At 36.6% G+C, this 16069-nt stretch overlaps 1 protein-coding gene across 4 annotated transcripts in view; it reads right to left on the bottom strand.

Moving 5' to 3' along the window:
* Positions 1–16069, bottom strand: part of LOC149206732 (uncharacterized) — a 249231-nt gene that overhangs the window by 44167 nt on the left and 188995 nt on the right. For all 4 annotated transcript variants that reach the window (XM_089395550.1, XM_089395549.1, XM_089395547.1 and 1 more), the window contains one exon: positions 10409–10453. In XM_089395550.1, coding sequence (XP_089251676.1) covers positions 10409–10453 — 45 coding nt within the window. The remainder of the gene's footprint in view (positions 1–10408; positions 10454–16069) is intronic.

Raw genomic sequence — 16069 nt, 5'->3', positions numbered from 1 at the left:
ATCACATCAACGAGTATATTCACCATATTGAAGATCGTGTACCTGCACAACTTAGATAACAAGTACAACTGAATCGATAGAAGCATGAAGTTAGCCATATCAGAATCACGGAAGCATTTCAACTTTATACATATCAGATACCCAAACTTAATTACAAACAAAAGACATATACTCTTCAACATCTTGCTAGGGACTTTGTCATAAACCCTAGACTACTTCATAATAACTTTCATTCCATCTAGGGTTCCAATGTTTCTTTCAAGGGTGTAACATACCCTACTACAACATTTATCAAACCCTAGAAACAATTCAAACAATTATAGATCTACAAGGCATCTAACAACTTTCAAAATTCATATGTTAGACTTTCCACTAGGGATTCATACAAATACTAGACTTTATACAAGATAATCAATCAATACCAATCACAGCTTAGTCATTAACATGACCATATTCTACTAGGGTTAGTTGCAAACCCTATATTTTCAATCAAACACCAATCCCAACTAAAACTTGGATTTCAACAATCTTACACAAATCTCAAATTATCATATTGCCATTATTCATCAGATATTTTCACTTCTACTAAGGTTTAACTCCAAACGCTAGGATTCATGACCACCGACAAACAGGTCAACTTATTCATCTAGGACTCCATCATCATGCATAAGCATTTCATATCATGTGTTTGTCAAACCCAACTATACAAAGACCAATAAGAGTTAGACATACAACAAACTTGATTAGACTAGGATTTGATCAAACACACACATACCAAGGAAATCATTTCTAGGACATTATAAGGGTCTTGCTTACACATTCCACCAAACTCTAATGAGTTAGAATTTCAATATAGAAACATAGCAAACCCATTATTACCAACATTTTAAAGGTTCGGGATTTTAGACTTTATCATTCAATCCTTACAAGTTAGGTCTTCCTGATCATACCAAAATCAACAAAAACTTCAAATAGCATTTCCCAATAACCCTAAGAAGTTTAGGGCTTCATTCATTCACATTAGCATACCCTTAGGTTAGGGTTTTCCAGAACTTGTCTACGGTTCTACAAAATCAGTTATTATGAATGGGATGGGTACATTTATCAAGTGTTGAATCACCCAAAACAAGAATCACTATGATTCAATATAGCTAGACATAACAATGTTAGTAATAGATTGTAAAATGAATAAACAAAAGAAATCAATGTTTTAAAGCATACCTTTGTTCTTTGACAAACCTTGTCTTGAGAGGTCCTCTTTCATACTCCTTGAGAATATAGCAGATGTCTTCCTAATCAAGACAATAAAGGGAGAATGGTGATTAGTATTTAATATAATTAAAACTAAATGAGTACATGAAACCAAAAATTGAAAGGAAATGAGATACTTATCTTTGGGAGTTGTTGGGGGCTCCCTCCAAAGCTTGAGGGATACCTATAAACTTATAAAACAAAAGAAAATGTCTTTTCCAAAAACATGTTAAAACCTATAAATTCTAAACATACAAAATAGAATATCTAAGACTAAAAGCAAAGGACTTAATAGTGTAAATCCCTTATATCAAATTCTTCGGGTTTTGCTTTCTTTGAGTCTCCTTCCTCAACAATGTTAGCATGATCTCTATCTCTCTTCTTATTCTTTGGATTGTCGGGACAATCACTCTTGTAGTGACCCTTCTTATGGCATTGATAGCATTCTATCTTGGACATGTCAACTTTCTTCCTTGGTCCTTTCAATTTCCTTCCTTTGTGTTGAGCAATGTAGGCATTTGATACTCCTTCAGGATTGGCGACTAATGAGATCCTTAATTCTTCTTGACTACAGGCAGTCCATAGTTCTTCAAAAGTGGGAGCTTCCTTCCAACTGTTAAGACCTGTAGCAAATGCACCCCAAGAGGGTGGCAATCCTAATAGGGCAGTGATCACGAGTTCTTCATATGGAACAATTTCATCATGGGCCAAAAGATCATCTCTAATTATTACTATCTTAACAAATAAGGAGGCCACTGTATCTTATTTAGTCATCTTTGTGGTCCTTAGTTAATTCTTCAACCTTGCCACTTGACCAATGTTCTTAATTGTTAAAATTGGCAACTAGGACCAAACTCCATGTGGGTCATCTTATTATGGTAGCTGATATTTTTCTCGGATTCCTCTCTCCGAGAGGTGTAGGATTGATCTAAAGATCATCCGATTACGACATGTATTTATGGAGATATAAATTTATTTGTATTATTTGACAATTTGTCAAGGTCGGCTAGCAAGCAAATTACCCCAACTTATCCCCAACGTTGCATTATAAATAGAAGAGGTCTTCAAGTCATTTGACACACTCATCTCTCTTGATCTCTCCTCTCCACTCGTTTGGGTTGTCCTCTCTCAAGGAGGACGTAGTGGAAAGGGTCTTCTAAGAGAGCCCTAGACGCAGTCAACTAAAGAGCCCTAGACGCAGTCAACTAAAGAGCCCTAGCCGCAGTCTTATGAAGGAGACCTTATATGCAGCTCAAAGAAGCCCCTATACGCTGTCAAGAGGGAGTCATATTCGCAGCTCAAGTAGGAAGCCTAATTGTTGTCCAAAGAGGGAGATCGAGCCACAATGAAGGAGGCCTATACACAGCTAAAGGAGAAGCCCTAATGCGCAGTCCTAAAGTGCCCTAGACGTTGTAAAGGGTGGTCCTACTTGCTGTCAAGAAAGCTCCAATACACAGCAAACAGGAAGCCCTAAATCGTTGTCCCAAGAGGCCCTAAATCCGTTGTCCTAAGAAGCTCTATATTCGCAGTCAAAGAAGCCTAAAGCCACTGTCAATGGAGCCCTAATACTCAACTATGTAAAGACCCTAAGGCACAGCACAAGTAGCCCTAGAACGCAGCAAGAAAGTGTCTTAACACAGCACTAAGATACATGAATGGATAGCGTGTTTGTTGTAGGTGACTGTGTGATAAAGGAAGCTGGTATGGGCATGCCTTAAGGACTGTTTGCTAAATTGATAAGCCACAGTTATCCATTGAAGGAATGTGTTGAAGTCTGCTCCTTAGATCAGCATATGGACTTAGTTAGATGCTTGAAAGTGTTGTTGCATTGATGATGTTTATGTAACTGTTTTGAGGGCATTTACTTCAATGTTGCTATGTGCTAGGCCATAGGCAATAGCATCATAGCAAGGGTTTCTTAGTGTTGCTCTTTTGGGACTGTTTGGAGATTAAGAAGGAAGTTTAGGTCTACCTCAGGTGCCCTCATCAGATCAGCAACTTCTCATAGTCAAGGGAGTTTAGGGCTGCATATTGTGCCCTAACCAGAATTGTTGGAGCAACTAGCAATTAGAGGAATGTTGCATCAAGATATGCTACAGTACTCTTAATGATTGAAGACTGACATAATGATGTACTTTCCACTGCTGTCATAAAATCTCAGATTTGTACATTTGTACTATCTCTCTCTCTTTGCTAAACTATTGAAGACTAAAGAAGATTTGATCAAGGGTTTCCCCACATTGGGGTTTGTCCCTGGCTGGTGCCACATCTTGTGTCCTCTTGTCTTGGCTTGTCTTCTACTATTTATGTTTATGTTCTATCTGCACTTTACTATCATGTTGATGTGATTGCTAATCTGAATATTGACATTGGGCTAATATGAAAAATTCAAGTAAATTGCTCTAAGCATAGAACATATCTAAATTTAACATTAATAGTGAATAACTTTGACAAGGCTTCATACATTTCCTGAGCATGATCGATGTTGGCTCTAAATGGGACAAGATTGTCCTTTATTCCTTCTACCATTAGAGTCATGGCCACCAATTCTATTTCTATGAATTTTACTTTGTCAGCATCACTAGAGACATCTGTAGGCTTCTTTACTTTTCCTTTGACCAAATCTAGTACCTTGTTCTTTTCAAGGATGAGGTCAATCCTCTTCTTCCACAACCTGTAGTTTGGGGCTCCTTCAAGTTTGTTATCTCCCTTGCTTGTGTTAGACATCTTCCTTGAATATAGTGGACTTCTTCCATGAAATAACCCTTTTGAATGGTTCCTTGATCAAGTGCTTGAGACTGCCTTTTTCTTCTTTCTTCACCGAAGCTCTGATACCATGTTAGAAATTCAAAAAGGCAAAAAGAATTTCTTATACTTCATAATTACTTCTGATATTCTTGATTAGTTATTACGATTATTTATATCTTCTTTATTTTAGTTCATCAAGCAATTACCAAAGCAATAGCACATAAAACAATTGACACTAAATATAGGCACTATGCCAGGGCAAAACCCCCCTCGAGGGGAAAACCCAGTCAAAATTCTCTTCCTTTCAACAGTATTCTTTGAGACTCTTCACCCTAGACAAAGACCAAACCTTCCCTCGACACCAAGTCAACCTCCCAGATCTTCGACCTCTCTTCCAGCAACTTCAACTATGTAGCAACTTCTGGCATCAACGAAACTTGGAAGACTTCGATCTCCCAATCTAGGACATGAAACAGAGAGAGAGAGAGAGGCACCAAAAAAAAAATTTCCTCCTCTCCTTAGACTTCCTTTGGCTTCCCGACTTTGTACCTCGCACTTCCTCCGGCTTCAAGAGATATCGAATTTCTTGTGAGAGTGCGTTCCAAATGAATTCAACTTGCTTGTATTTATAAGCTCCATGTGAGGTCGAATTAGTGTCCTTAGGCTAACTTGATGTGGAGGATACATAAATTACATTTGACTCAATACGTAACCTTTTTACATGATTCAAAAGCCCAAGAAGGGTCTCTTTAAAAGTAAAATGACCCTATTGACTTAGAATAAATCCTATAAGTCTTCAATGGGGACTTTGACCTAATACATGGTGACCCAAACATAAAACTCATGCTTTAATAAGTCACAATAATAATAATAAAATTTATTTTCTTAATTCTTTTGACAAGTACATTACAAGATGACTCAAATACATTAAATAAAGACTGAACCTAGTTACATTTTCCAACAATATGAAACAGTCAACTCCTTGATTCCTACCTCCTTGTTGAAATCTTTGAACTCGTTGAAAGTATCCTCATCCCCATTATCTAATCTGAAAACCTTGATCTTCTTCCCTCTATGGTTCTCAACAAGATCTCTGAACTTTTGAAACCTATTAAATACATGATCCTTTGTCTTTAAGAAGTAGATCCATGTCTTACAAGAGAAATCATCATTGAAAGATACAGTATATGCTCCCTATGATTGATACTACTAGAGTCGATCCACATACATCTGAATGTACTAGATCTAGAGTCCCCTTGGACCCCTACTTGAGAAAGCAACCTTGGCATGTTTTCTAAACACACATCCTTAGCATACTTGTTGCTACTCAATGTTGAACTCTAGAAGACCTTTGATTATCTCCCTCAAAATAAGTAGCACTCTATAATGCAAGTGCCCATCCTCTTGTGCCATAACTTGCACAAGTTGCTTGGTTTACTAATTAGGGTTCAAATAGGTTCTCCCTATAACCTGTACAAGTTGCCTTCCCTAACCCCTATCACTTGTGCTACTTTTGGGTCAAATTTCTTCAACCTGATAAGGACCTATCGGTTCTTAAACTCTACTACATAACCCTTATCCTCCATAACAGAAACTGAAAGCAAATTATTCTTGTGACCTAGAATGAACAAGACATCATCAAAATTTAGAAGAGTTATCTAATTGGAGCTAAAAGGAAACGTTACCAACTCCTACTACTAGGTACTTGCCATCAACACCAAGTTCAACTTGGACTCTCGATTCCCATTCTATTAGACTTGAAAATAACTTCCAAGTTGACGACATGTGCCTAGATGCTCTCTTGTCCATATACCAAGCATTTCTCAAAACCATATTGGTAAAGACGCAACATACCTTTGAGAAATTTTTCTCAAACTTGGTAGCAATTGGGTTTACGCAGAGGCTACCACCTGCTTTTGTTGTTGCTTCCCGTTGCACTTCTTCCCCGGACACTGTGATGCATAATGGCCAAACTTATGACAAATGAAGCATTTGATTTTACTCAAGTCCTTCTTCACTTATGCTTATTGGATCCTTTACCTCTGCCCTTCTCAGTTTAATCAATTATGGCTAGGTTGTCATCACCACCCTTCTTGTTGGCCTTTGACTCCATCCGAGTTTCCTCTTGGATACAATCACCCCAAAGCCTCTCAAAGTTAGGAAGGTTCTCCCAAGCGTAAATACCTTTGACAATTGAAAATCCATTTAGTGCCATGTACACCAACTCAACAACTACAACCTCTGTCCAATTGTTGATCTCAAATATGCGTGACTTCATTAAGTAATTGGTAATAGTGTTTGATCTAGTCATCTCTATAGATCTGAGTTTGTTCTGCAAAATCATCATTATGTTAACGTTCTCACTCTAGTAGAGGCTAACTAGGATATCAAACATCTCTTACATTGTTGTCTTCTCAAATATGTGAGTAATTAGGTGATCCTTCATGGTGTCCAAGATCATCTACTTGGTCTTCACTTCCTTTTTCTTGTGGGTTATCAACTGTTGTGGATCTGTAAGTGTTAGCACAACATCCTTGACAATAACCTAGATACTGTTTTCCTTCAAATAGCCATGGTACCCTAACTTTCCAAGGAAAAAAAATTGGAGGCACTATTCAATCTATCCTCAAATCTTAGGTTCAGTGATGCAATCTTTGAAATCAGTTGCACAAACTCCCAAATCTGAAAATAAAACAAAAAAAAATCTGCCCTACAAGAGTGCTTAGCCCTTCAAGCAAAAATAATGAAACCCTCTAATTGTTGCTCCTTGATTCCAGCAATTGATCCTCGAGGATCTCAATCAGAGATAAAGCATTGATACTATGTCAATTTTCCAAAGGCCCTAGATGACTGTTGTCCTATGCTTCTGTTAATTAAATAAATCAGACCTGAACTTATTTAATCACATTAATGAATATTTCTGAACATGCAACAATCACACATATGGCTAGAAAAATGAACAGCAGAGCAATAAATGAATAATGCACATGTACAGTGATTTTCCCCTTCAAATCACTTATCATTCCAATGAACAAAGCTTACAAGGTACCTACACAGTCTATTGTAACTTAGCAACTGTACAGTAAACAAAAATACTATAGAACAGAGAAATATAATCTACTGAAATAGAAGTATGGCTCCATAGAAGAAATAAGGCAGCAGCAACTGCTGTACAGTTGTATTGATGCTGCTACTGTATGAATTTCATCTTGCTGTTTGCTATAGCAGATTTGCAATTTATTCTCTCAGATGCACTCTCCTCTTGCTCTCCACCTCTTTCAAGTGTTTTCATGTGTATTTCAACTGTTGATTTTTCAAGTGCAATATAGACTAGCACTTATTTCTGAACACTGATAATTACTTCTGATGATTATATGTCTTCTTTTAGCATTTACAACTTCTTCATCAAGCAATTATACTTCAGAAATTCAACCATACAAGAATAAGAAAAGTAGAGATCACAATGTTTACCTTGGGAAAACCCACTTGGGGTAAAAACCCAGCAATTCTTTCCTTAGAGAATCAATTCAACAAGAGATATCAAAGTCATAGACAAACTCACCAAGATGATAGTCCAACAAGTTCCAAGTCGACCCTCCACAAAATTCCAAATCAGAACGTCCACAAGCTGTCCACAAATGCTCTTGGTCAAGGTCTGCTTCAGGTCTGATTTGGGGCCTAATTTCGGCCTCTTTCTCTGCAACAGGGAGCTCGCACTTTAACTCAGAAATAGGTCTGTTATAGGACTGTACTAGGGAGCTTGGACTGATCACAGATTATACCACAGAAAAACTTCAGATCCACCTCAGAAAGATACCACAGAAACTCGGACTAATCTTGGCCTCCTGTAATCACATGAGCAAGGGCAGAAAAATAACTCCTCTCCTTACTTTATTGTCTTCCTTCATTGATTGCAGAGATATACTTGTGAATGTAGTGATGTTATTGCTAAGTGCCTCGTGGAAGAATGAGTTACTCTAATATATAGGCTTCTTAAGGACCAAATGGGTGTCTCCTTGGGCAGGCCGACATGATCATAGGAGGGCCGACTTGGACACTTGTTGGAGCCATAAATCATCAACAATAAATTTAATTTTTCTTTTCATAAGGTCATGAAGAATCATGCCTTTTACATTTGACAAATACATGAGCATGAAGAACATGCTAGACAAATAGTATTTTTTATTGTTTCAAGTACATCAATGATAAAAATATAATTTATGAAGACCGACCATAGCTACAAACTTCAACATCAACTTCTCCCGTCTTGTCTTTATTTATCTAGACAATTAATCTCCTCAATCCCAGCAACTAATTTCCCCTATCTTAGCAACTAATCTCCTTAATCCTAGCAACCACCTTATCTCAACAACAAAGTGCATGGCTAAAATTAGAACAAATCTAATTCACTAATATTCCAAAATATCTAGAATGTTACATTTAGATTTCTAAGACTAGAACATGGGGAACTTAACTTTCACTTTTAGCTATTTAAGAGAAATTACAAGATGGTACTATTTCCCAGCTTTACTAAGTGGTCACTAGAAGTTGTCTCGAACTACTTCTCGCATATTTCACACTGAACCTATGCATAAAGCTCCAATCGAGCTATATTTCTTAACATTAGATATCAAGAACATTGCTAGAATGGGTTTTCTCTCGGCACTCAGATTCCCACTATATATTGATGTGTACTTTGGCAATGCGTTGTTATCCGTTATTCTTCTGTGATGGGTACACTGTTAATTATAGTAGATATATAATTCTGCTATTCTACTTTCTGATATATATAACGGTTACTAATTTCTTTAATGTCAATCAACATATGCTTGCCATGCATTAGTGATGGTGTCCTCATCATATTAATGGAATACTGACACTGGCTCGTATGCCTGTGTTTGCCCATGTTAATGTTTATGGGCATCGTGACTCCATTAATGTTGGGTATATTATTATGTAAATGGTTTATGTAAATGTTTGTGTTATTAATGTTGATGTCGCTGGCAAGTTCTATGTTTTCAGTTTATGTTAGTGCTTATGCCATGGGACATCTATCCAATTTTTCTTTTAATGTTGGATATTGTGTGTCCAACAAGCAAGAAAGTACAAATGTACTTCCTTCAGAAAAATTATGGAGCCTCTGAAACCTTTCAGTGGAAAACTCTTGTTGAAATGCATATTGGAAAATTCTGAAGACATTAATATCCAATGAGTTCGAGTCATTTTGCAGACAACAAGGAGTTAAGAGGCAGTTAACCTCTTACACCCAAGCATAATGGAATTGTGATTTACTTTCTTAAAAAGAAATCTGGTGCTTTTGAAATCTTTGAGTGGATAGCTCATGCTGAAAGGAAAATTGGGGTCTTTAACATTTTTTAACGTTTCCTGCCAAAAGCATTGGCCTGCATACCTGAACGCTTCAGAAAATCATGTAACGTTTAGGAAGGGAGCCAAAATGGCCTTTTAGTCATTTCTAAAATCTGAAAAACCATTTTAAAAAATGAATACAAAAGGGAAATGTTTCACTGGCATTTCGGGAGTGCTTCTAGGCCATTTCCAATAACACAAATTGCAGCAATTCTAAACTAATTATTCATATATTTAACCAACCCTATAAGGAAAAATACATTTGAGAAGTTCAAAGCAATCCTTGGAATGAATGTAAATGATTCTTTATCAAGGGGGAGTGTTATAAATGGTAGCAAAAAATATAGGCATGATGTTTTTGAGCACACAGGAGTTGTTGAGATGTTTGGTGTCACAGGTTTGTTGTGTCTTGCAGGCACAGTTGAAGCATACAGTAGCATGGATCTTGCCACATCAGCTGGAGATTCTAGCATGTGATATTTACTTATATGCTACCATTAGTGTCTTTATGAATTGTTCATCTAAGTCAAAATTTACAACTGGAGAACAAGGGCCAAGTATAACTAGCCTTGATTATGTAACCTTTTAACTAATCGACAGGGTCATATATGATTCATGAACTCCTATATATATATATATATATATATATATCTCAGTCAAAATTGAAAACTAGGGAACAAGAGCCAAGCATTACTAGCCTTGAGTATGTAACCTTGTAACTAATTGGCAGGGTCATATATCATTCGTGAACTTGTTATATATATAAAGTACAAAATCCCTCCATGTTAAGGTTGATAGGGTCAGCATGAAAGTCACATTTAATAAACATGCTGGATTAATGTATGAGTGATCTACCTGACTGGGACAACTTGATAATAAATACAATGGTCATGAACCATAACATAAAATAAAGATCAATCATAAACTGCTGTACTTGGATCCAAACAAAAGAGAATTCAAAAACTTCAAGAGTATATTTTACATAAACCCTGGAAAAACACCACATGTTATGGATCTATTTGAGAATAAGATAAAGCCTTACCTCCAGTAGCATTCAGTCTATATCCCAATCCTAGTCTTGGTGTAACTGCAAAAATATAGGCCAGATTAGAAGATTTGGAAATTAATCCAAAGGATGAGGTTGATCAACAAAAAACCCATTCATGACTCTGCATACAGTGTAGGAACATAAAGTATATAGGCTAAGTCACATGACACGAGGACACCGAAATAGGAGTATCTGAGACGTGACACAGTGACCCCCCAAAACATGACACGGAGGACATGTTATATATTATACATTAAAAAAATAATATATATTAAAAAATATACAAAAATTAGTGAATTACATGTAAAATATGAAATATATAAAACATTTACAAGATGATGATACCAATGCAATCAGACAACTAATGCATATAACCAAAATAGCATTGAGTGCAATCCATCTCTGAACCAAAAATACAACAACGAAGAGGCCCTAAATGGCCTATATAGTCCCAAAAAAATCATGTTACAACAAATAATTAGTACCACATATCATCAAAATCATTGCCTATATTGGGATCCTCATCATCACTATCACCCTCTAAGCATTAAAACTAAGTTACCAAGATTCGGATATGGATACGGTTCAGCTAGATTTTTTAAAATCTAGGATCTGGATACGTCAAGTACAAAAAATATAATAATATTTTTTAAATTTTAAAAACACTTAGTTCAAAAATCACAACATTTAGAACTGAAATCATTAGATATATTATAAAATGAAGACAAACACTAAAATGATGCATCCTCCCTCATACAAAAAGGATAATATCATAAATGATAATAGTAAGTACAAAAATAAGTATCTCATCCAAAATCACTCTACAAATATGATAATGTGCAGTAGATTTAATTACATATCTTCAAATGGATCTACATTCTCTTCTTCTACATATTGCAACTCTACAACATGAATAGATGATGGGGGTCTGGAATGTAGGAAGCTGCATTAGAAGGTTGGACCGGTGGTGGAACAATATCCTCAAGCAGGTTGAGGTGAGTCATGGCATTCAGTGTCATGTTCAAGTCAGAGATCTCAGGTTCACATCCCACATCCTACTCAGAACTTTTTTATACTTTGGTTCAACATGTGTTAGAAGACGGAGGTTGAGAAGGGTGCCGCCGACAAACTTGTGGAATAATGCAAGCAAGGACCACTTCATCATATTAACCACCAAAAGAAACCTAGAATCTAAAAATCGCATTGCAATCAGGGATCCGTGGCAGGGTCAAATTTCCTTACGGGATTCGTTTCCTCAACATGGGATCGGTTTCCATCATATAGGATCCGTTTCCAGTAAAACGTGATCCACCACATGACCATTCCCTGCACGGATCCAAGCGGATCCACATATCCTGGACCCCCCCCGTGCCGGATCAGGTAACTTAGCATTAAAATAAGATAGAAAAAGCTTAACATGTCAAATCGAGATTATGTTTGAGTGATGGGTACTAGGGTCATGATAGAGGAGTTCAACAATCAATGCCACCAACATCAAGGTACATAGAGGTCTTGGTTCTCTTAATTAAATGCTAGTTCCATACCCTCATACATGACAAACTCCAATGTAATCGTTGTAAGCCCCCCAATCCTGAAATCATGAAAATTGTTAAGTTTGCTGGATTTTAGTGGGATCTAAAATTCTACTTTCACCACATGAAATTCAATGAGGTCTAAACCAGTCAAACGTCCTGAGTCAATTAATGGTAATGTTAAAATGTTAGGTAAACTTGACTTGGGGAAAGAGTTAAATTTGATTGGGTTAATAGTAGTGGTTTTGGACCCATGGTTTTTTGGTTGCCCATGGTAATTTGCCTATGGATTACATGTAATGGAGCGTTTAAAAGGATTGGAAGACTTCATCATAATGGGGCCAGCTAAAGGAATTCCATTAGTCCTTGGCCAAAACCTTAACCAAGCCAGCCAAGTGAGCCTTCACTGCTCACCTCCCTGGCCTATTACAATGAATTCTTCCACGCCTTTTAAAGGCTTCATTATATGCAATTCCACAACCACAAAACCATGGGCAGCAAAAACAACATGGGTCCTGTTGTCACACAGAATGTCTAGGCACCACAACAACGGTTCAGATCGGGGGTTGTCACCCTGATCCCCAATCTCTCCGTTTAAGCTCTCCCTACAGCAGGCTAAAGGGGGGTAGACCCTATGGAAAAATGGAATGAAGAAAAACTAGTTGGCAACCAAACAGTTTGGGGAGACACAGTGAAGCGACCAATTACTTGATTAAGATTTATAGAATTTGATTAGATTTTAAACAACTAATACCAATGCCTTATGGAGTCAACGATCTTGCTAGGGAAATTAAGATCAAGTAATCGATTAGCATCTGCTGCTTAGATAAATGACTATCTTATATGAAATGCAGATCCTAAAGCTAATGTGAGATGTAAGAATCTTGGTTAATTTTAGTTAAATGCCTACTTAAATGTGAATCCTTCGATCCTTTCTGTATTGAGCCTGATTTCGTAGTAATTGGCAAAGAGAAGATAAGGCGAAGCACACGAAGGTGTGATTAACGATACCTCTCCTGAAAATCTAACATACCCGGTGCCTTCGGCACTGCAGAGAGTTGTGGCTCTGATGACTACAAGGTCAAGGGTTTAAGTACTATTAAAAGCAAGCTTCTCAAGCAAAGATGGATGGATACCTATCTCTCTATCGACCAAGCTTACGCTTGGAAGTAAATTTTATTTATGCAAAACTAACTTATATGCAAATGCACCAGAAGATGAGATGAAGTTAGACTCGAGGATTAGAAAACACTTGTGTCGCAGAAGCCCTCAATCACCAAAATTAAATGTTCGCTTTATTGGATGAAGACTTAAAATAAACCCCTAAAAATATTACAATTAAACCACAAGCTTATTTCAAATCTTCTTGATACAATTATAGCTCAAAGAGGACAAAAAGTTCTTTGCAATTTAATATCAATGTCAACAAATGTTCAAAAATGCTCAGCTTAGGAAACAGAGATATGCAATCTATTATAATTCCACGACATAGTTTTTTAACAATCGCTTGAAAATATTCACAAAATGTATAACATGTAACACACATTAAATAATTCAAGCAATGACGATCAATTTCAATAGATGCACAATGTTCTAGCAATTAAATTTCTAGAGATCCAAATACTTTAAAAAACCACGAAATTTAAATGCTAATCAATTCCAATCCTAGAATTAAAATGATTTATGCTTAGTGACCCAAATCTAGGAAAATTTATCCCCTTTCTATAGTTAATCTTTAGGTAAAAAATTTAAGTATGTTTAACAATCAAAAAAAAAAAGTTAATACCACAAAAGTTCTCTTTTAGATTTCATCCTTCGCACAAAAAGACACTAAGAAGGAATTTAACAATTTACAAATTTGATAGTCCTTAGGAAAACCTTTTCAATGTGCTAAGTTTTATGAAACAAGACTAATGTGGCAAATAAAAAATGTGACCAAAATAAATCAAAAGATTTAATAATTTTTTAAAATTTTAAAATCTTTTAACGCTAAAAATTTACTTTTGATTTAAAAGAAATTAGGATGTCCCAAGGTCACATAAATAATTTTAATGAAGCCCTTTCTTTTGTTTTTTATTTAAATTTATTTTTAGGATTTTGTGTATTTTTTGAACTTTTGAATTTTTTTAGATTTTTTAAATTTTAATAAAAAAAATTCAAAGTCAAAATGAAACAAAAAAAATAAAACCCCAAATCAAACTTTTGATTTTTTTTTAAGCTTTTTTTTAATGAAACATAACACAATTTAAACAGAGCCGAAATCAAACAAAAATTAAAATCTCACACCCAAAAAATAAACTAAACAAACAAACAAACAAAAAGAAGAAGAAAAGAAATCAAATTCAAGGAAAATCAAAACAAATAAGAATAAAAATGAAGGCTCATAAAAAAAAATCGAAAAATCTAAAAGAAACCTAACCAAATGAAAACAAAGTAAAACAAAACAAGAGGTAAGTTGTAAGTCACTATTGCTTTGCAAGTTGACGACAGCTTGAAGAGAATGCAGGTAGCCGGGATGGATGGAGCAGCGAAGGAGGAGTTGGATGGAGCTCACGCGGATAGGCTGCTAGAGATTAAGGCAGCATGCTTCGATGGTGGAAGAGCACAACGCAGGTCGATGAGGAAGGGGGAACACTCAACGCAGAACGCAAGGAAGGAAAAATGCGCGTGAAGGCAAGGTAAGGCAGTGCGAGGAGATCATCGCGGAAAGGAGTCGGACTAGGGATGAGGGTTTGGACAGATGGCAAGGAGTAGGGAAGAAAACTGCAGGTGAAGCGAAAGAGCTGGATTGTGAGGTATGGAGTGCGATGAATGGAGCTACGTGAGGGGGTTTGCAGTCAGGGTAAGGGTAGCGTATGCTGTTTGTGGAGCGATGGAGAGGAGCGGATAAACGCAGGGGGGAGCCAAGGTTAAATGTGGATCCGTTGCCGGGTTTAGGCAGCGTTTTGATGAAAGATATGCGAATGGGTAGTAATGGAGGAGGGTGCAGATTGTAGAAATTTGAAGTTGCAAAACCTAGATGTATGATGGGTAGTAATGAAGGAGGGTGCAGATTGCAGAGACTTGAAGCTGCAACACCTAGATGTATGGCAGCAGACCTAGAAAACGAGACAGCAGGTAATGGACTGCGTGAAGAGAGGAGATATGGGGAAATCGTAGGCAGAAAGATAATGGCAGCGATGGCTGCAAAAAAAAAATCGAAAATGCACAATAAACCCAAAAACTAGGCAGCCAATCAATCTGCAACACTGGTGGCCCAGAACCACTATAAAAAATTTCCAAAAATCTTAATTTAAAACTTTGAATCCACTTGCTTCAGATTTAACCCTGAAACCCTCACGAAATTTCCAAATCTAAATTTAAATTTAAACCCCTGGACTGCAAAAATGTCTGAATAATTTCCCTGGAAAAATATTTCAATGGACCCCAGAGATCCAGATCTTACCCTCCAGGGCCTAGATCTGGACTCTACACAGTTTTCTCCTTCAGATCTGTAGCTGCAAGACAACAAGAAACACCCAAACGATATATACAATGACCCAAAAAACTAAAACCCAAAAAACCCAAGTCAAAAAACTAAAAATAATTACAGATCTATGTACATGAATGGCAAATCTATCAGATCTAGGGAGTGCGAGTCCAACTCCGCTCCCAGATATGATAATCTGAGGCTCTCAATAGCCAAATCTATCAATTTAACACATAAAAAATTAAAAAAAATTGAAGTTTAAAGGAAGTGCTGAGCTCAAAACCCTTCATGCGTCACCAGTAAAAATATCTTATGATCAGCCCGGGATCAAATTAAGTTGGGCTCTTCAGAAAACGCAAATTGGGAGTTGGTTGGTCCAACTGAAAACTTCCCCGAATGCCCGATGATCTAAAAATCAAGACTTTCCTGCAAAACTCAATTCAGCCATCAACATAGAGCGAGAAAATGATAATAAAATTCAGATAAATAGAGATACCTACTATTATATTCAAAACTTAAATTATCATTTAAACCCCAACGACTGAGCAAGATAAATGTACTCAAATCACTTTTCAGAAGCTATTATCAATGGCTAAAAAAATTTACACATGAAAAACGATACATCTTACAGTGTTTCCATGAAGAGTAACACCG

The sequence above is a fragment of the Pinus tabuliformis genome, chromosome 1_2 (genome assembly GCF_031772625.1).
Source record: "Pinus tabuliformis cultivar Carrire ecotype Pingquan chromosome 1_2, CPIR1, whole genome shotgun sequence".
Taxonomy (NCBI): domain Eukaryota; kingdom Viridiplantae; phylum Streptophyta; class Pinopsida; order Pinales; family Pinaceae; genus Pinus; species Pinus tabuliformis.
Note: the sequence above shows the minus strand (reverse complement) of the source record. Positions and strands in the feature narration are given on the sequence as shown.